Genomic DNA, 21,195 nt, shown 5'->3' with positions numbered 1-21,195 from the left:
GGATGTAGTGGTAGAGGCCTATAAATGGAAGACGGGACCATCCTGTACTAATACCATTGTAGGCCAGCAGGGGCTACACAGCAATAACCTCAATTTCAAGCTTAATTGCAAGGTTTTTGTACATGGGGGTTGGGGGGGGGGGGGCTCAGTGGGTAAAGATGCTTGATGCACAAGCCTGACAACCTGATTTAATCCAATCCCTGCATCTATGGTAGAAAGAAAGCATTGACTCCTGAAAGTTATCATCTGACTTCCATGCTCGATGTAGCACATGGGTGCTAGCATACAAACATACGTATAAAATAGTAATAACAAAATTTGAAAACAACAACGGTGATAGGGATTAATCTAAGGCTAAGATTTTCTCCCATTAATCTACGGGATACTTCAAAGATACTTTTTAAACTCTCACTCAACCATTCAACTAGAAATGAAATCTTGACTTAGTAAGAATTTTTACATTATTATTTTATGTGTATAAGTGTTTTGTCCAAATGTATTTCTATGTATCACATGTATATAGTGCCCCTAGAGGCCAGAAGAAAGTGTTGGAGCCCTTGGAACTAAAGTTACAGATGGTTGTGAGCCTCGTATGGTTGCTGGGAACTGAACCCAGATTCTCTGGAAGAGTAGCCAGTGTTCTTAACTGCTAATGTATCTCTCCAGCCCCCTAAATTAATGTTATTTAAAAAACAAACATGCAAAAAACTTATCTCTAACACATACCTCATTTGCAAATAAATCAAAGAACAACTGCCTAAGGTTCTAGGTTCCTACACAAGACATTTGTTGTTATTATTATTTTTATTATATGTGTAGTTTTGTGTGCATGTGCATGCACAAATGCACCATGCTGCAGGTCAGAGGACAACTTGTGCGAGTTGGTCCTTTCTTTCCACCTGGAGTGCTGCGGAAGGAACTTCCGCTCCTTCAGCCAATAGCTGCTGAAATACCAGCCCACTGGGGCGTGGTCTATTTATCTTTATAAAAGAGCCGCAAGCCTCGGTGCTTGGTTCCGGCACCTACTCCAGCGCACCTACTCCAGCGACTAGGCTCCTTTCCTGACGGTTGGTGTTTTGTGAGTTTTACCCCCCAAAATAAATATCCCTTTAAATCCTAACTCGTGTGGAATTGTTTTGCGCATTACTGGAAATCAAAAACAGACTGGCAGGCTTGGCAACAGTGCCCCACACGGAGCGATCTCACTGCCCGTCACTTCTTTTCTGTTTTGTGTTTCTGACACAGGGTTCTCTGTAGCTCTGGGGCCTGTCCTGGAGCTTTCTCCATTGACCAGGTTGGTCTCGAACTCAGAGGTTTGGCTGGCTCTGCCTCCCAAGTGTTGGGATTAAAGGCATGCACCACTACCACCCAGCCTAATCACTTCTTAATAAACCTTTAACACTTAACTCTCTTCCTTTCACCAAAATTCATTTTAAACATTTAAAAATTCCTAACTTTATATAATAGATCATTTATTATTTATTTTTACTCCCCAGTGCTGAGGGTTAGGAAAGGCATATGCCACCATATAATAATGTTTTGAGAAGTTTTCCATGGTAAGTTCGTAAAAAATTATTATCATTCTAACTAGTACTTATTGTTCTCTAAAAGACGCACCCTATTTTAACCAATCTCCCACTCATGACAGATGGTTGCTAACATCTGCTGTTGCAATATGTTGCCTTAAAAATTCACATAATCCTTTATGCTTATAAACAATTAAGGCTCTTTAAGTTACATGCCTATTCAAAAAGAACTACAGATATTAGGTAGCTATACTTGAAACTCCCAGAAATTGCTTTAAGACTGTGCTAAAGGCTCTGCCTTGTACTATCATGTAATTACTGTGAACAAAAGGTCATGAAAAAATTCATACTTGCCAGTGAACATCGTGCAAGGCAGATTAACGGAATAGAACGTCAATAATTGTGGAAAGGTCAGAAGGCTTCAGATCCAGAGTCTAATTACAATTTATCCTGGGCTATCTTTTTATCCTTGAGATTATCAGGCAAAACCTTTTGGAAAGTATTAAAGGCCCACTAGCTTCCACTAAATAAAAATCTCAGAGTGTCCTCAAATAGCACCGGAAAGGTATAGCAGAGCTTTCTAACTCATCTATGGAGTATTTCTTCTAATGAGTTTGAAAGGCGACTTAATTTGTAACTTTTTTGTTCTGTTACTTTTTGAAATTCATCAAGCTGCTACCATTTTGAAACATGGAATCTGAAGTAACCTGGGCCACTGTCACTCACTTGGCACCAGAATAAACTCTCTCTGCTTTTGAGGTGAGAATTATGTCTTTGTGTTCACTGGACATATTTTGACATGTTCATAAAAACATAGTATAACCGATATGGAAAAATAAATAAATATATATATGCGCTTAGATAGACAGGCAGACAGGCAGGCAGGCAGACAGACAGGCAGGCAGACAGACAGACAGACAGATAGAAGTATTGTATATAATCCAATGTCTCCATTAAGTACACATACAAAGCAAATAAAATGAGCACATAAAAAGCTGCCTGAACTCCATGTTTATTACAGTACCATTTACAACTCTTCAGATCTTGGAATCAACCCAAGTGTTCATCAACAGACAAACTAGTGAAGAAAATCACAATCACACACACACATACACACACTAACGTTCATGAATATTATTCAGCTATTAAAACTGAAATCATGCTGAGCAGTGGTGGTGCATGCCTTTAATCTTAGCACGCTGGAGGCAGAGGCAAGCAAATCTCTGTGATTTCAAGTCCAGCCTGATCTACAGAGCAAGTTCTAGGACAGCCAAGCCTACACAAAGAATCCCTGTGAGTGTGGCGTGGGGGTGGGGGGTTGTCAAATTCTAGCATTTGTAACAATGTGACAGAACCGGAAGATATATTAGCTGTTAGTCTTGTTGCCCCATTGAAGTAGGAACATGAGGTCTGTCACGCTGTGCCTGCATTAAGGAAGCACAGAGAACACTAAGCTCAGCTCCCTTCCTCCTTTTCCTTTAGTCTAGAACCACAACCCATAGAACAGTTGCCCACACTCAGGGTGGATCGTTCCTCCTCAGTTACAACTCTCTGGAAAAGGCCTCAGACATTCCCAGAGACATGTTTCCTAGATGATTTTCAGTCCAATAAAGTCGACAATGAAGATCAGACATCACAAAGAATCACATTAAGCGAAATAAAGGGATAGAACAATGCTGTATGTTGTCACTCACGATTCTGAAATAATGGTACCAGGCACAAAGGAAAAGAATGAAAATAGAATAACATGTACCAAAATAAACCTTGACAGAAAGAGTAATTCTAGTGATTCTATAGCATAGTTTGGTAACTACAGTCTGCAATCATTGATAACATATTTCCAATAACTAGAAGACTCAGAACCTCCCACAACAGAAGTGGTAAGTGCGTAAGGAGAGGCAAACACTAATAACCCTGGCCATGTACATTACATATGACTCAAATGTTAGTGTTATACCTCACAAATTACTTACAAGAATTATGTAACAATTATTTTTCAAATGCAGCCAGGTGGTGGTGCACGCCTTTAATCCCAGCACTCAGGAGGCAAAGGCAGGCAGATCTCTGTGAGTTTGAGGCCAGCCTGGTCCACAGAATGAGTTCCAGAACAGCCAAAATGGTTACACAGGGAAACCCTGTCTCAAAACAAAACAACAAAAGCTTTTATCCTTCATCAAAAAAGCTCTCCTTGCAACAGATGGAAACCATTACAGGAAACCACAACCAATTAAAATGCAGAGTTGTGGAGCCTAGACCCACCAACTGATACATCTATAACACGACTCCTGCACCTAAGACTCAGAGACCACTGAGAACAGTGGGTATAGGAAGATTCTAAGAGCCAGAGCAACAAGAAGTTTGCTGTCAGATTATGTCTCTTAGAATTGTCAGAGAAATTGTATCCATGAAGTCTCACCAGCATGGCTTGCCTGAACAGGGATGAAACAAGACCTGAACAGGGATGAAACCAATAGATACACTAACACAAAAAAGGAAGTTCATGAGGCCTCAATCCAAGACAAAGCTAAGGAATCCTCAAGAAGGGGCATGCCAATTAGTTATCTAACAGCATATGGTCAGGCCTGAAAACACACACATACAATTAATGTTATATGGGCTAAGCAGACTGTTTATATATTTAAAAATACATTCTCCCTCCCTCCCCCACCTCTGTCTCTCTCTCTCTCTCTCTCACACACACACACATATTCAACAACAAAGAAAAAAGTCAGGAATTTGAGAAAGAGAAAGGGGTTATACAGGGAGGGGTGGGGGGAGGAAAGGGAAGGGGAAATGACACAATTATAATCTTGAAAAAATTATACTTAAAACAAAACACTCCAAAGTTATTACAAGTTTTGCCAGCACTGTGAAAGGGAACAAAAATAAAGACAATGGTCCACCAACAGGGGAAGTGATAAATGGTGGCATATCCATATAAAGAACACAACTGAGCAACACAAACAAAGGACGTAAAAGTTAACCACTTTGTTCAGTGACAGAAGCCAGATAAAGAGTCTCACATACTGTGATTCCACCAACAGGTCAATAGCAAAGAGCGGCAATGGGAGACAAGAATAGCAAGGGAGACGGTGAGAAACCGGGCACCCACACAGTAGAATCATCAAATGGTAGGCCACACACTGTCTTTCACTTTATACCAATTACCACACTTATTAACAAGTTAGAACTATACTACACACTATCAATATTATATTATAAGGGAGTTCACATTTAAGTAAAATGAACCCATGTCACAAGTTGGTTTTCAAGAGCTAAGCTGTTGTGTTTAATTTTCACAATTACCTGTAGAAGATGGAGATTTCTCTGAATGTTTAGCATTTAGAAGTTTTCTGCTAATAAATATATAACCACAGGGACATGATTTACATGCAACAGGAATCTGCAGGAAAAAAAAAAAGAAAAATTGGATTACTCTTCTCCCATGGTTAGATTTCTCAGTACTCATGAAGTCTCTTGAATGAACTACTTGAAGAACCACAGGTGAATGCAAACCTCTTTGAGGTAATTACCACTTCACAGACAGACATTCGCATTTTCCTAGTGTTTATGACACTGAACTATCTTACGGTACCAATATGATAAATACTAAACACAATGTAAGTGCGTGTAAACGTGAATGACCAACAGAAAACCCTAACAGCTCAGAGCCAGGGGAGGTTAAATACGATGAGGCAGCATTTTTATACTGTTACACTGACAGCAGTTTACAGCAAACTGAGGAAAAGTGGGAAGTTAAATAATACAAACGGAAGATGTGAGACTCAGCTGCAATAATGAGAATGGAAACTGAAAAATTAGATTAGCTACATTTCACAGAATGAAAAAACAAGAAATGGATCCAAACCAAACTACTGATCCTGTGAGTGGAGCCCAAACAACTGAGGGTTATTAACAGGGCAGGAGAAAAACCCATTCTTTTGTTTGTTTGTTTGCATTAAAGTACTGAACACGGCCAGGCATGGTAGTGCACACCTTTACTCCCAGCACTTGGGAGGCATAGACAGGCGGATTTCTGACTTTGAGGCCAGCCTGGTCTACAGAGCGAGCTCTAGAACAGTGAGGGCTACACAGAGAAGCCCTGTCTTGAAAAACACAAACAAAACAAACAAACAAAAAGTACTGAACACTGGCTCTTTTTCTGTTCTAAAAATTTATCATTATAGCTGGATGGTGGTGGTGGTGGCGCACGCCTTTAATCTTAGCACTCAGGAAACAGAGGCAGGCAAATCTCTACGAGTTCGAAGCCAGCCTGGTCAACAGAGCATGTTCCAGGATAGGTGCCAAAGCTACAGAGAAACCCTGTCTCGAAAAACCCAAAGAAAAAATTATTACTATTATTACTACTAACTCCTATTAGTAACTAGTAGTAGTAGTTAGTAGTAATAGTACTGTGTATTGCGTAGGAGAGAGGGTGAGCACTACAAAGCTCATTCTCTTCTTCCACTTTTCCTGGGCTTCAGACTCAAGGTATAAGGCTTGCATTCATCCAAACACCTCATCACCGAACCACCTCAGCTGCTCTGGTTTTTGCTTTGTTGACACGGAGTCTCATGTGACCTAGACTAGCCTTGCTATATATAACAAAAGCTACCCTTGAGTTCTTGATTCTTCTGCCTCTCCCTCCCACGAGCTGGGGCTGTAAGCATGGGTCACCATGCCCAGTACAACATAAGATCTTTAATTTACACTTAGGAGAAAACAAACGGGGCCTACAAGATGGCTTGTATGTATGACGACCTAAGTTCAATACCAGGCAAAAGGCAGGAGAGAACCGACTCCCAAGGGCTGTACTCTCCATACACATATGGGTGTGTGTGTATGCACACGCCAGTGCACACTCACACACAGACACACACTATAAATTAACTAATGAGCCAGTTGATTTAAAAAGGAGAGAACAACGGTACGACTCAGTGAGGCAGCCTTATAACCCTAACACAGGAGGCTAAAGAAGGTAGACCACAAGTTCAAGGCTTGCCTGGGCTATACAATCAGTTCAAGTTAGTTTAGACAGCCTGCTTAGGCACTGTCTCAAAAAATTAAAAAGTTAGGAATATAATGGCTCCGTGGTAGAACATTTGCCCAGCATGTATAAGATCCCAAGTTCAACACTGAATACCACCAAAGAAAAAATATGAAGAAAATAAAATCATAGAAACCTGTTTCTGTAAATTAACAGATGAAGATTGGCTTTGATACCTAGGTGTCCACTGACTAATTCAATGATGAGATGATTTTTTTTAAATGAGTTCCACTCAAAACACTTCCTACGTCGGAGCTAGTGCATCCTAAAGTCCTATTATTAGTGGAATGTCCCTCTCAACTCCTGCCCCAGAAATTTAAAACAAAAACCCCACCACAACCAGATCCTATAAAAAGAATCTTCAAACGGGTTGGACAACTTGAATAATGTTAGTCAGTCTGATTAAATTATAGTGTTAGGGAGATTTTATACAAATGCCCTAAACACTCCTTAAATTTCAGTTCACATTAAGATAATAATAAGTTCTAATAAGCCGGGCAGTGGTGGCGCACGCCTTTAATCCCAGCACTCGGGAGGCAGAGGTAGGCGGGTCTCTGAGTTCGAGGCCAGCCTGATCTACAAGAGCTAGATCCAGGACAGGCTCTAGAAACTACAGGGAAACCCTGTCTCGGAAAACAAAAACAAAAAAACAAAAAAAAAATAAGTTCTAATAATATACTTTCAGTTTTTAATGGGAAAATCCAAAATATTGTTTACTAGGATTTATTATTTACCAATTCATTCTTTGAAAAGTACTATTCAGGCTGTCAATTTTAAAGAAGAAAGGAAAACCAGGGTCAGCTACACATTCGCTCAATGTCACACTACTGGTGTCTGGACTCACGTCTAGCACAAAATAGACATTCAATAAATATTTGTGGGTGAAAAAGTCTAGAGATATAAAAATGATAGCACTCCTAAAATTTGTGCTTGAAATTGTCCAGGACCAAAATAAAGAAAGAAAGAAGGATGAATGGAAGGAAGGAAGGACGGACGAATGGACGGACTTGGGCACTACAATATTTCATTAACTTTTTTATTTTTTTTTTGGTTTTTCGAGACAGGGTTTCTCTGTGGCTTTGGAGCCTGTCCTGACTTTTTTCAATCCTGAAAATAACCAAAACCAATACAGAAAACTCATTTATAGAAATCTCATTACTTTTGCTTTCTGAGGTTTTAGTTATCCAAAGTCAACAAGAAGGTTAAAAATGGAAAGGGGTATTTAGAAAGAGATTGAGGGTGTTGATGCAAAAACACAGCACATCAAAAGGAGTAAGAGAGAGTTTATGCTGGAGCTAAATTGTGTCAGGGACCATTTTCCTAAGGATAGATTTGTCAGGGAACATCGTCCTGACAGGGATAGCAGAGGTCATTGTCCTAAGGATGTTTACAGAGAACCCACCCCTCATCCCACTATCTTGAGAGCTATCCGTTAACGGAACCCACCCCTTAATCCAATGCTAATGGATCACATCTGTTAAGGGAACCCACCCCTTACTCCAATGTTAATGAATCACATGCTTTGGCTTACTCCAGGTGCTGGCTGATGACCTTCAGTTACCCCGGCAGAATTCCTGCCTACCTACCTCCACCCCATTCAAGGGTATATAAGCTGTAACTTTCACCCCAATAAACGGAGACCTTGACAATAGAATCTTGCTTGGTCTCCTTCCTCTTTTACAGCTCATGTCTTGCAGGTTAGCGCCCCTTCAGAGGACCCTGAATAGCTGACCCTGCCGGCGGGGTTACAGTGGCGCCCGAACAGGGACCCTGAAGTACGGCCAACTAATCGGACGACGAGGCGCAGTCCCGGGACGAAGGAAAATAAGGTCCTGACCAGCTGTGATACTCGGACAGGTCTGCAGGACGGAGGTAGGCGCAGGTTCGTTGTCGTCTATAGGACATGGGACAATCGCTTTCAAAGGAAGAGAAATTCATATGGGAATTTCAACAGTCACTTAGGGAAAGAGGAGTAAGAGTTAAAAAGAGAGATTTAGCTGAATTCTTTTGTTTTATAGATGAAAAATGCCCTTGGTTAGTTTTAACAGGCCCAGAGATACATCCCAAAATTTGGGACAAGGTGGGCAAAGATCTTAGTAAGATGATTAAAGGAGGTGATTCTGTGCCAGAAATTGTTTTTAGTTACGGTCCCTGATCAGGGATGTCATAAATAGTCCAGAAAAAGGAGGGGATGGTTCCCATCTCCTAACGATAGTCACTGAATTCTTAGAGGCATCCCGCCCATCATCTTGTAAAAATGAAGAGGGTGGGTGTTCTTCCCCCTGTCCTTCGGTTGTTATTAGTATCCCCGAGGACCCCTCCCCAGGACCTATTAAATCTATAACAGCTCCCCAAAAAGAGACCGTGCCCGCTGAAGATGAGATCCAAAAGCCGCCTAAAAGCATTTATCCATCGCTGGTCGCTTTTAAAAATGAAATCAAACCCGGCCTGCAGGACTCGGATCGCTGGATTCAAAGTTCAGAGGAGCCTTTGGATTCAGGGTCCGAAAATGAGTTAGAGGTAGAAGCGGCTAGTTATGAGAAAGGAAGGTATGGTAGAGGGGATAAAGCCCCCCGCGTCTTTCTTAGTCAGCCAAAAAGGACTCCGCGGCCACCGCCTTATGTTCTGACTGCCCCCGATAGCATGCCTTTGCCCACTCCCTTGATTCAGGAATTACTTAATACAAAAGCTGCCCTTAAGGCGCAAATAGGAGGTCTCAAACAAGTGCTTGCATTACAACATGAGCTCTCAGACCTTTCTGTTCAGATTCAGGATTTACAGTTTACTATGGGAAAGGGCACGACTTTAGACAAACGGGCAAACTCTAAACTTAATCGTAAAATGGCTTATCCAGTCCTGACCCGGTCACGAGCCAGGCAAGTGGAAGAGGCTGCTGAGTCTCAGCCTGATACCACAGAAACCCCCCCCCAGGGCTAGAGCCAAGGCAAGAGGGCAATTATGAGCAAGATCAGATGGCCTCTGATTCGGAGGAAGAGCCTGAACAAAATGAATATGAAACTTTCTGGCCCATATATAAAAAATTAAAAATTAAACATATTAAAGATCTTCACTCTGCTGTTAAAAATTATGGGATGAATGCACCTTTTACTTTTTCTATATTGGAGGGATTGGCAGGAGAAGGATTTATGCTGCCCATAGAATGGAGCAGGGTGGTCCAGTCAGTATTGAATAGAGGACAATACCTGACTTGGAAGTCTGAGTTTCTCGATAGGGCTGAAGCCCTTGCAAACGAAAATAGAAGGAACCCATTAAGTCAGACTGCCTCCTGGACAGCTGATAAAATTGCTGGTAAAGGCAAGTTTGCAGATGAAGACAAGCAAAAAGGACTGTCCACTGGGATACTTTCCCAGACGGCACAGACTGCTTTGGCAGCTTGGAGGGCAGTTCCCTCCACTGGCGCCACTACCACCCCGCTCACTAAAATCATCCAGGGACCTCAGGAACCATATGCTCAGTTTATGGGTCGGCTCCAAGAAACAGCAGAAAGAATCTTGGGGCCAGAGGAAATGGAAGGGACCTTGGTCAAACAGCTGGCCTTTGAGAATGCCAATACTGCATGTAAAGCTGCATTAAGGGGAAAAATGAGGAACATTGATGTTTCTGGTATGATTAAGGTGTGCAATGAGGTAGACAATTTTGGTCATCAGCTATCAAAGTCAATCAGCCTGGCCATTGGCGCAGTATTTCAGGGACAAAGGGGACACTCTCGCCCCGGAGGGAAGACATGTTTCACCTGTGGTCAACTGGGACACTTTGCGAGAGAATGCCCCTCTCGATCGATAGTTGAGAATAACCAAAATTGTCCTGAGGATAGAGGGGGTGGCCCTCCAGGACCCTGCCCCCGATGTAGGCGGGGCAAACATTGGGCAAGGTATTGCAAATCCAAGACTGATAATATGGGCAACTCCCTAACCCCTGTCTCAGCTACTGCGGTTCAGGGAAACGGGAGAAGGGCCCCGATCGGGGGCCCTTACTCACCAATTCTGTACCAGCCAGCTCATGCAAGGGGAACGACCCAACGTCAAAACCCCTTTACAGGGCCACCCCAGGGAGCGCAGGATTGGACTTGTGCCCCTCCTCCACCCGGATTATAACCCCTGAGGATGGGACCATGATTGTAGAGACTGGGCTGTATGGACCTCCTCCTCCTGGCATGTTCTATCTTATTATAGGGCGAGCTTCATGCTCCCTAAAGGGGCTTTCTGTTACTCCCTCTGTGGTTGATGCTGATTATGAAGGAGAAATTAAATTGCTTGCCACTGCTACTGAAGGCCCCTTAACTCTTAGAGCTGGACATCGCATAGCACAAGCCCTGCCATTACCTATGATGGGACAATTCCCCTGCCAAGGAAACAAACGTGGTGCCTCGAGCCCCGGCTCTTCTGACATATATTGGGTACAACAGCTTTCTGATACCCGACCTATGATGACTTTATGGCTAGATAATAAACAATTCCAGGGTCTTTTAGACACAGGTGCGGATGCCACTGTACTATCATCCAGGTACTGGCCTAAAGCATGGCCTGTAGATTCCACTGCCACCCACTTACAAGGTATAGGACAAACCCATAATACTTTAAAAAGTTCTAAGTTATTAACCTGGAAAGACAAAGAGGGTAATTCAGGCGCCATTCAGCCTTTTATAGTCCCAGGCCTCCCAGTTAACCTCTGGGGAAGGGACATCTTAAAACAAATGGGAGTCATTATGCTTAGTCCTAATGAAATTGTCACTAAACAGATGCTTAAAATGGGATTCCTCCCTGGTAAAGGATTAGGAAAGAAAGAACAAGGACTTACAGACCCTATTGCTACTGGCCAACACCAAGGTAGGTTAGGCTTAGGCGTGGACCTTTTTTCCTAAGGGCCACTGATCCTCCTGCACTCCAGGCTGATAAGATATCTTGGAGGTCTAATGACCCAGTCTGGATAGACCAGTGGTCCATGCCTCAGGAAAAGGTTCAGGCTGCCCTGCAGTTGGTGCAGGAACAATTAGAGCAGGGACATCTTGAGCCCTCCACATCCCCATGGAACACCCCTATATTTGTCATTAAAAAGAAAAATGGGGACTGGAGACTGTTACAGGACTTAAGGGAAGTTAATAAAACCATGCTACCCATGGGAGCTTTACAGCCTGGCCTGCCATCACCAGTTGCTATTCCCAAAGATTTTCACAAGATTGTTATCAACATAAAAAACTGCTTTTTTTCTATACCCCTTCACCCGGCAGATTGTAAGCGATTTGCGTTTTCCATCCCAATTACTAATCATGTTGGCCCAAACCCTCGGTTTCAGTGGCGAGTCTTACCACAGGGCATGGCCAACTCGCCCACCCTATGCCAGCGTTTTGTGGCACAATCTGTGGATCCCATAAGGTTACTTTACCCCTCTGCGTACCTCATCCACTACATGGATGACTTGTTAATAGCTGCAGACAAGGCTGATATGGCACAAAAAATAGCTCAGGATTTAGTCTTGGCTTTACAATATAGGGGCTTTATTATATCCCCAGAAAAAATTCAGACTTGCTATCCCTTTTTGTTTTTGGGGTTTCAATTGGAACCAACCTTAATTCGCACCTCAAAAATCCATATAAAAAGAACGAGTTTACGTTGCCTGAATGATTTTCAAAAACTTTTAAGTGATATTAATTGGTTACGCCCTTATTTGCGACTCACAACAGGAGATTTAAAACCTTTATTTAATATATTACAAGGAGATCCTGACCCTAGTTCCCCTAGGAGCCTTACATTAGAGGCAGAAGCCGCACTTATAAGGGTAGAAGAAGCTATCTCCCAGCAAGGCTCAGGATATTTTGATCCTGAAAAAATCCTTTATCTATTGACATTTGCCACTGATTATATGCCATCAGGGCTCCTGTGGCAAGAGGAGCAGCCGCTTCTTTGGATACATGCGCCTGCTACCTCATCCAAGGTTTTGCCCTCCTATCCTTTTTTAGTGAATCAGGTTCTGTTCTCAGGTATCAAGACTGCGGTTCGATACTTTGGCCGTGACCCAGATGTTATTGTTACCCCATATTCGGGAGATCAGATAACCTGGCTACAACAAAGACATGATGAATGGGCTGTGCTACTTGCTGGGTTTCGGGGAAAGTTTGATACCCACATGCCAGGAAACAGGCTTATCCAATTTCTTAATATTACACCTTTTACATTTTTAAAGAATACACGCTTGCAGCCCATTCCAAATGCCTTACTTGTGTTTATAGATGGCTCAAAAAATGGAAAAGCTTCATATGTTATTAATGATAAGGCCTACTCTATTGATACCCCATACAGATCTGCGCAGATGGTAGAATTATATGCAGCTTTAACCATATTCCAATTGATCCACCACCAAGAATTTAATTTGTTCTCTGATAGCCAATATGTTGTGAGGGCTATTCAGGTTCTAGAAATGGTTCCTACCATTCAGCCTTCAACACCTACGTTTCAATTGTTCTCCAAAATTCAAAGATTAATTAGAGACCGTTCATATTTGTTTTTTGTGGGCCATATTCGAGCACATTCTGGTTTGCCTGGACCTTTGACACGAGGAAATGAATTGGCGGACAAGAGCACTCGTTTAGTTGCCTCGGTCTCTGTACAGGATCCTGTACAGGAGGCTCAGGCTGCTCACTTACTCCATCATCTTAATGCCTCAACCTTGCGTCTTAGATTTGGTATAACTAGAGAACAAGCCAGACAAATTGTTAAAAATTGCAAGAATTGTGTGACCTTTTTACCTGAACCTCATCTGGGAGTCAACCCTCGGGGCCTGATCCCAGGGGAACTATGGCAAATGGATGTTACTCATGTCCCCTCCTTTGGTAAACTTAAATATGTTCATGTTACTATTGATACTTATAGTGGCTTCCTGTATGCATCTGCTCAGACAGGGGAAGCAACTAAACAGGTCATTGCTCACTTATTTCTTGCATTTTCTGCTATGGGACATCCCCAAATGCTTAAGACTGACAATGGACCTGGCTATACTAGCCAAAAATTTAAACAATTCTGTGCCCAGTTAAATATAAAACATCGTACTGGTATTCCCTACAATCCACAAGGCCAGGGCATTGTTGAACGTGCCAATCAGACTCTTAAGCATACCATCTCTAAGTTAATGACACAAGAGACTCTTTACCCCATAAAAGGCAACGCCAAGACAATATTGGCTCATGCTCTCTTTGTGCTCAATTTTCTAACTTTGGACAATCAAGGGCAGTCCGCTGCGGACAGATTGTGGCACCCTTCTACCCAATCTATTTATGCACAAGCCCTATGGAAGGACCCCCTGTTGGGAGTCTGGGCTGGCCCTGACCCTGTGCTTATTAGGGGAAAAGGCCATGCATGTATTTATGATACCAAGGCTCAAAATGCCAGGTGGCTCCCTGAGCGTTTGATAAAATTGTATAATCCAACCAGGGAAAGTAAACCCTGAGAAAATTTCCTCTTGCTGGCAGAAATCTTGAAACCACCTTGGCTATGGCTCCTTCTAATTTGGACCAACCATATCGGAGTGACGACACCCCTGTATCAACTTTTCAATTTTACCTGGCAGGTCATAAATGAAGCAGGTGACACTGCTAACTCCTCCTCCACCATAGCCGCAACTCCTGATTGGGGCCCTCTAGAGGTAGATCTCTGCAAACTGGCTCTGGGAGGCCATACAGATTGGGGAGTGGCCGATAAATTTCTCCCTTTAACTCAGGCTCCAGAAGATTCATGTCATACCACGGAGCCTGGCTGTGCCAACAAACTTAGTAGGACCTCCCTTGCCCTTACACCAATATATGTTTGCCCTGGGGCCTCCCACAGAAATCGCTCCCTGGCCTCCAAATGTGGATATAGCTCTGATTATTTCTGTGCCTCATGGGGCTGTGAAACTACTGGGGATACATATTGGAATCCCTCTTCTTTCTGGGATTATATTCAAGTAAAGAGAAAAGATCCAGCCCAAAAACTATCTGCTCAATGTGTATCTGACAGCCAATCTAGGGGCTGGTGTAACCCCTTGGTAATTTCCTTTACAGAAGCAGGAAAAAAATTTGACTGGGCCAGCTCTAGAGGGGTAGAATGGGGGCTCCGTCTCTATAAGGCCGGAAGGGATTTTGGGGTGACTTTTAAAATAAAGTTACTAAGAACAGTCCCCCAATCCTCCGTTACCGCAGTAGGCCCCAATAAGGCATTACATTCTTTGGCTAGTGGGCAACCTAGTCGTCCATCTCACAAACAACCCCCAACCAATGGTTCCTCTGTAACAGCCCCTCCTTTTCAACCCACCTTACCCCAAGGACTTCCCTCTTCTGCTGATCTTATTCTATCTATGGTCAATGCTTCTATAACTGCTTTACATGCCATTAATAATTCCCTATATGAGGAATGCTGGGTTTGCTTTTCACCAAAGCCCCCCTTTTATGAAGGTGTGGCTGCCTTTGGCTCCCCCCATCTAACTAATGATACAAAGCATTTAAGGTGGCATCCTGTCGACGGTGAAGGTATTACGATAGGCCAGGTCTCTGGCATAGGACTATGCCTTAGGGGACCAGCTTTACGCTTTCCCCAACCATTACAGTATACCTACAATCAGACATTTATTGTTAATATCTCTTTTTCTTATATTTCTGCACCTAAAAAATTTTATTTTGCTTGTGCCTCGGGCCTCACCACTTATATAATTACCAATAACTTTTTGATCAATAGAGATTATTGTGTGCTTGTGCGGCTGGTGCCTCGTCTGACGATACATGAGTCAGAGGATCTCCTCCACTTTTGAAAACAGGGCACTACTATGCCCCAAAACAAGAGAGAACCTATTACAGCCATCACTTTAGCTATTATTTTGGGATTAGGAGCCACAGGTGCAGGAACAGGGATAGCCTCTCTTATCACCTCCCAACAGCAATATGCCCAACTCAGTTTGGCGGTGGACAGAGACATCCAGGAATTACAAAAGGGCCTGGAGAACCTAAAGGACTCATTAGTCTCTCTGTCAGAGGTGGTTCTGCAGAATAGACGAGGCCTTGATCTTGTTTTTCTTAAAGAAGGGGGACTTTGTGTCGCCCTTAAAGAAGAATGTTGCTTTTATTCAGATAAAACAGGCCTAGTACAGGATAGCATACAAAAGGTAAAAAACAGTTTAGAAGAAAGAAAAAGAAACAGAGAAAAACAGGAATCTTGGTATCAAAACTGGTTTTCTACCTCCCCCTGGTTATCCACACTCTTGCCCAGTTTGTTGGGCCCTCTTTTGGGACTATTATTGCTTTTATCCTTTGGCCCATGGGCCTTTTCAAAACTAACCCGCTTTATTAAGACCCAGGTTGACGAAATAACAAAAGATTCCGTTGCTGTTCATTATCATCGCCTAAATACTCGTGGCTCCACGGAGGACCTCAGAACTTTGGAGACAGAACGACCTGCAGCTGCTCTTCAATTTTCTACCCTTGTTACAGACCCCAAACCCGTTAGACCTTGGAATCCCTGGAAAAAAATTTTTGGCAAGCAGCACTCGTAATCTTATATTGGAGTAGGCACTTAGGAAGGAGTTTATACCATAGGTCAGACTAAAAGGTGAATACTGGGTTTGGAAGGTACCCTTTCTTCTTGTCCAGAGATGGAGTCATTGGTGTCCAAATTACATCTTTTATACCTTTTGTTTTAGAAGCTCCTCGCAGTCTTTTCATTAATATCCACGCAGAGGCCCAATGACGGGAATATTGTGGAACCCTCCCCTGAACAGCACATCATACAGAGGCCGTACAGGCCGGCTCAACATGGCATGATGTCAGGGGATGAGGATTGCCCTCCACATAGCCTAAGACAGGGACCCTGCAGTCAAAGAGCTGCTTACTTTGGTCTTGCTAGATACCTTTTTGAGGAGCTTCAAGGACAGGCATCTGATGGCGGGACCGCCCCCAACCTAAGACAGGGCCCTGGGAACCCTATGACGGGTAATGGGGAGAAAAACCTGGTCCCCACTCGACCTAAGACAAAAACCTGGTCCCCATTCAACCTAAGACAAGAGCCCTCATCACAGGCCATCATTAAGGGCCAAAAAATAATTAATACTACCCATAAGACACCTCTCTGTTCCCAGGAGAGGATAGGAGACTCCACTCGAGAGAGGGGTCCTCCTTGCCCCAGTCCCTTCTCCTATAGGTCTGACTATGTGGTTAGATTCTGACCAGTGCTCTCCACTTATTAGCTGCCTTCCTTAATAAAAGGAAGGGGGATTTGTCAGGGACCATTTTCCTAAGGATAGATTTGTCAGGGAACATCGTCCTGACAGGGATAGCAGAGGTCATTGTCCTAAGGATGTTTACAGAGAACCCACCCCTCATCCCACTATCTTGAGAGCTATCCGTTAACGGAACCCACCCCTTACTCCAATGCTAATGGATCACATCTGTTAAGGGAACCCACCCCTTACTCCAATGTTAATGAATCACATGCTTTGGCTTACTCCAGGTGCTGGCTGATGACCTTCAGTTACCCCGGCAGAATTCCTGCCTACCTACCTCCACCCCATTCAAGGGTATATAAGCTGTAACTTTCACCCCAATAAACGGAGACCTTGACAATAGAATCTTGCTTGGTCTCCTTCCTCTTTTACAGCTCATGTCTTGCAGGTTAGCGCCCCTTCAGAGGACCCTGAATAGCTGACCCTGCCGGCGGGGTTAGGGCCTACGAACAGATGTAGGTTACCCCAAATTCTATGTTCCTACATGAAAAGCAAGTTCCATGAAGTTTTCATAGGGATAGAACAGAGTCATAGATCAAAGCACTTCTCAAATAAACTGGTATTTAAGTAGGAAGTCACAGCAAAGTGAGAAATCTTCATTACAGGCCTCAGATGCTGTCTGACAAATCTTTTAGCCCTTTGATTGGTGGAAAATTAGAGTTTTAAGTTAACTCATCTCAAAAGCTTTTTATCTTTCCAGATTTAGACCTGACACAGAGCAAGGCAGAGAACGGCTATCTGTGGGCTAAAGATAGCTCACATTGCTACTAAGCCAGTAACATTCCGCCCTCTCCACATGGCTGACGTTTTAACCAGTCTTTGTAGACAGTTTCATTTCAAGAATTCTCATTCACAAGACATCACAGAACTTTTATTAGAATATACTGTTCTATTTAATTATTAGCTATTGACTGCTTATGCCCAACTTATAGATTTCATTCTAGGTGTGTGTACATATGCAAAAACACAGTATAGACAGAGTTGGCATTGTCTGAGATTTCAGACATCTACTACAGATGTTAATGTATCTGCCCAAAATAAGGGTGAGTACTGAGATTCTTCAGTACTAAACAGATCAGAGATGGGTGTGGGTACAGCACACACATTTGCCAGATGTGACATATATATGGAGAAACTGTACATTGTTTAAAATGAAAGCAAGCCAAAATACACCTTTAAAAAAAGAAAAAAAACTGACAAATATATTGAATAGTAATATACCCAGAACAGCTTAGTAATTTTCCAGTCAGTGAATGAGACCCTCATGAAAGTATAGAACACAAAATTTTAAGTTAGGAAACTATATTTTTAAGGGCCTATATAAGAGATGCTAAAAGCTGCTAAAAATCGAGCTTTCTGCCTCCTCGCACCAGTTTTTTAAACTAGCCTACCTAGTCAACTGGAAAAATTTCACCTTAAAGATTTTTCATTTATGTTTATAAACTATATACAAAAACTTAATTTAATATTTATGCAATAACTTCTAATCTTGGCAACATTCTAGTGTTTTGTTTAAAAAGTTACTTACAATTATAGGGGTTTTTTCCTAGTTTAAAATTAAAAGTTTCTACTTTTTTTCCTGAGGCAGGGTTTCTCTGTGCAGCTCTGGCTTTCTGGAACTCATTCTGTAAACCAGGCTGGCCTCGAACTCACAGAAATCCACCTGTCTCTACCTCCCAAGTGCTGGGATTAAAAGTGTGTGCCACCACTGCCCGGCAAGCTTCTACTCTTTAATTAGAAAACTAAAATTAACCTATTACTTTCTTCAACTACTATTACTTGAAAAAAAATATCAGCAAAGGGCAAGGCCCTGAATTCGACCCTACCACAGGGAAATCACCAAAAGTTCATTTGCCATCCTGTATATTCTCTTTAGTATTGAGAATAAAAGACAAAAAAAAAACAAGGCAAAACCAGTGCACTAGTTTATAAAGGACTAAATAGTATCCACTGACCAGCATTTCCATGCTGACTCCCTAAACCCCACTGTGATGGTATCTCCAAGTAAGGCTTTTCAAAAGGTGCCTGAGTTTAAGTGAAGTGGGATGCCCCTAATGGGGTTAGTGACCTTAAGGAGACTAGAGCATGCACATCTTGCCACACGAGGACACTGAGAAGACAGCTTGGCATCAACAAGCCAAGAGAACTCTCACTAGAACCCATCCTGGCCTTGAACTTCCATCAGAACTATGAAAAACTGGATAATTATTTTTGGTATTTTATTATTGCAGCCAAAATAAAGCTGATTTTACACAAAGGAATGCATGTGGGGCCTTGGAAATGGCTCTGAGGCTAAGGGCCCCCACTGCCAATTTGATTGCAACCCCTGCATGGTGGAAAAGAGAGCAGACTGCCACCGTATGTCCTCAGACTCCCACAGAACACAGATACATACAAAATTAAAATGAGAAAAGAGACACGTGTATTTGGATACCGAGATGAAGGTCATCTTTCCAAATAAAACCCTGACGTCTTGAGCAGTCTCAAGGACTCTGTCTTCTGCTCTTTTTTAGCCAGGGTTTTTCGGTTTGTTTGCTTTTTTCAGTATTTTTTATTACCATTAGTGTGTGTAGAATTGGTGTACCCACACCCATCTCTGACCTGCTTAGCACTAAATGTGGAGGTCATAGGGCAACTCAGGGCAGCCAGCTCTCTCCTCCCTTCTCCTGGCTCCTGGGGATCCACCCCAGGTGGTCGGGCCTGAGCAGAACTTTTCCCTGCTGCACCTTCTCACTGGCCCCTGACAAGGATATTAAAATCAGGCCTTTCCCCCCAAAAGATTACTTTATGCCAAGTAAAACAAAAGGATACACGGGATTTGTGCCATACAGAAACAATGCATAATTCATTTTATATAAGCCTTAACTGGAAATTATTAAAAAATCGAAGTAATGTAACAACAGATTGATCACAGAGTCCAAGTTTGTTAAAATTTAGTTTGGTGGAAAGAATGAATGCATCACTACATTTTGGAAAATATGACTGTTTTATAGAGCTCTATCGTCTCTATTCTTGCACAACTTTCCCTGATCGGCGTGTTTATAAATTATATGAATAAAATATATTAACATTCTGTTAAAAGATTTGATAAACCGACAAGAAAGCGCCCTAAATAATAAATTAAAATCAGCTTAAGTCTCCGCCCATTTTAAATTACTCCAGAGAGAATGAGAAAGAAGGAAGGGGGGGAGGGGAGGAGAAAGAGGTAGTCATTTTGGAAATTTGAATATTCAGTCAGTGGAAAAAGAAGTATACCAAGCTCTGCATGCTGGCACGAAGGGCCTTAAGGATGGTTTTAATTGAGAGAATTTTAGTTCATTACACTGTAATGAGAATAAAGCGTGCTTAAATGCAGGAAAAGAAAAGCATGTATCTTTTTGAAGATTGCAGCTATTACTCCATGAATTCAATTTAGATGACTCGTTTCAAATTCACGAACCCGCATAAATTTAAAAAAAAAAATCTGGAAGCAGACATGTCAAATTTACAACAGTAAATAGCACGAATAGGAAGGGGCGCATGCAGAGAGGAAAAGCTTCAATGCCGACTTCATTCGGTCGTGTTCCGTTAACAACGTTAACAACGTAATGGAAGGACTAGAAATCACCCATGAAAACTGATTTTATTGCGGTGTTCCGGAAGTCCACAAATTTGCAAAAAGTTAGCAGCATTACTGTCCTTTTGTCTGCGTTACGCTGCCACCCAGGTGGCGGGGGGCGACAGCTGAGGAGCCGCACCGCACTCCCCGCAAGGGCGAACAAAGCCACCCGGGGCGGCAGGGGGCCGCGGGCCGGCGGGGGACCAGAACGGGCAGCGCCGGGTCCCCGCTCCCGGACCCCCGCCTGGCCGCGGGCCGCCAACCGCCGCCGAGCAACGGCCGCCCGCCCTGCCCGCCCCGCCCGCCCGCCCGCTCGCTCGCGCCGGCCCGGCCCACCTGTTGGTCGCACTCGGGGCACGATTTGGTGGCCATCTTCACTTTCTTGGCTCGAGTTGCAGACATGCTCCCCTCCTCAGCAGCCGTGGAAGCAGCGCCGTAGCTCCGCCGCTCCACAGAGCGCTTCCTCACTCCAGGCGCGACCGGGCCGTGGAGGCGCGCCTGCGCGTGCGCGGGGCTGCGTGCGGGGGGGCGGGGAGGTGTTTGCGGGGGCGCAGCCCTTTCAGGGAAGTCCCACCGACACGCCCTCTATGGCGGCTGGCCGCGAGGGGCGTGGCTTCTGCGAGACTCCACCAACCAACGCACCCGTGGGCCGGGCTGGACACGCCCCCTCATCTGTCTGCCCCAGAACCCGAGACTGAAAATGGATACTGGCAACGAATACCCCTGTAAATGTCAGCAGTGCTAATCCGTGAGAAATTGTATAA

General features: G+C 43.3%; 1 protein-coding gene across 2 annotated transcripts in view; it reads right to left on the bottom strand.

The window, feature by feature from the left end:
* Window positions 1–20,924, bottom strand: part of C15H16orf87 (chromosome 15 C16orf87 homolog) — a 36,616-nt gene extending 15,692 nt beyond the window's left edge. For both annotated transcript variants that reach the window (XM_038313069.2, XM_038313070.2), the window contains exons 1-2: window positions 20,768–20,924; window positions 4,833–4,929 (exon numbers count right to left, since the gene is read on the bottom strand). In XM_038313069.2, the coding sequence (XP_038168997.1) occupies window positions 4,833–4,929; window positions 20,768–20,833 (163 nt within the window). In that variant the 5' untranslated portion in view covers window positions 20,834–20,924. The remainder of the gene's footprint in view (window positions 1–4,832; window positions 4,930–20,767) is intronic.
* Window positions 20,925–21,195: the final 271 nt, after the last annotated feature.

The sequence above is a fragment of the Arvicola amphibius genome, chromosome 15 (genome assembly GCF_903992535.2).
Source record: "Arvicola amphibius chromosome 15, mArvAmp1.2, whole genome shotgun sequence".
NCBI classification, from domain to species: domain Eukaryota; kingdom Metazoa; phylum Chordata; class Mammalia; order Rodentia; family Cricetidae; genus Arvicola; species Arvicola amphibius.
The sequence above is the reverse complement of the archived record's forward strand: the minus strand, read 5'-3'. Positions and strand labels throughout refer to the sequence as shown.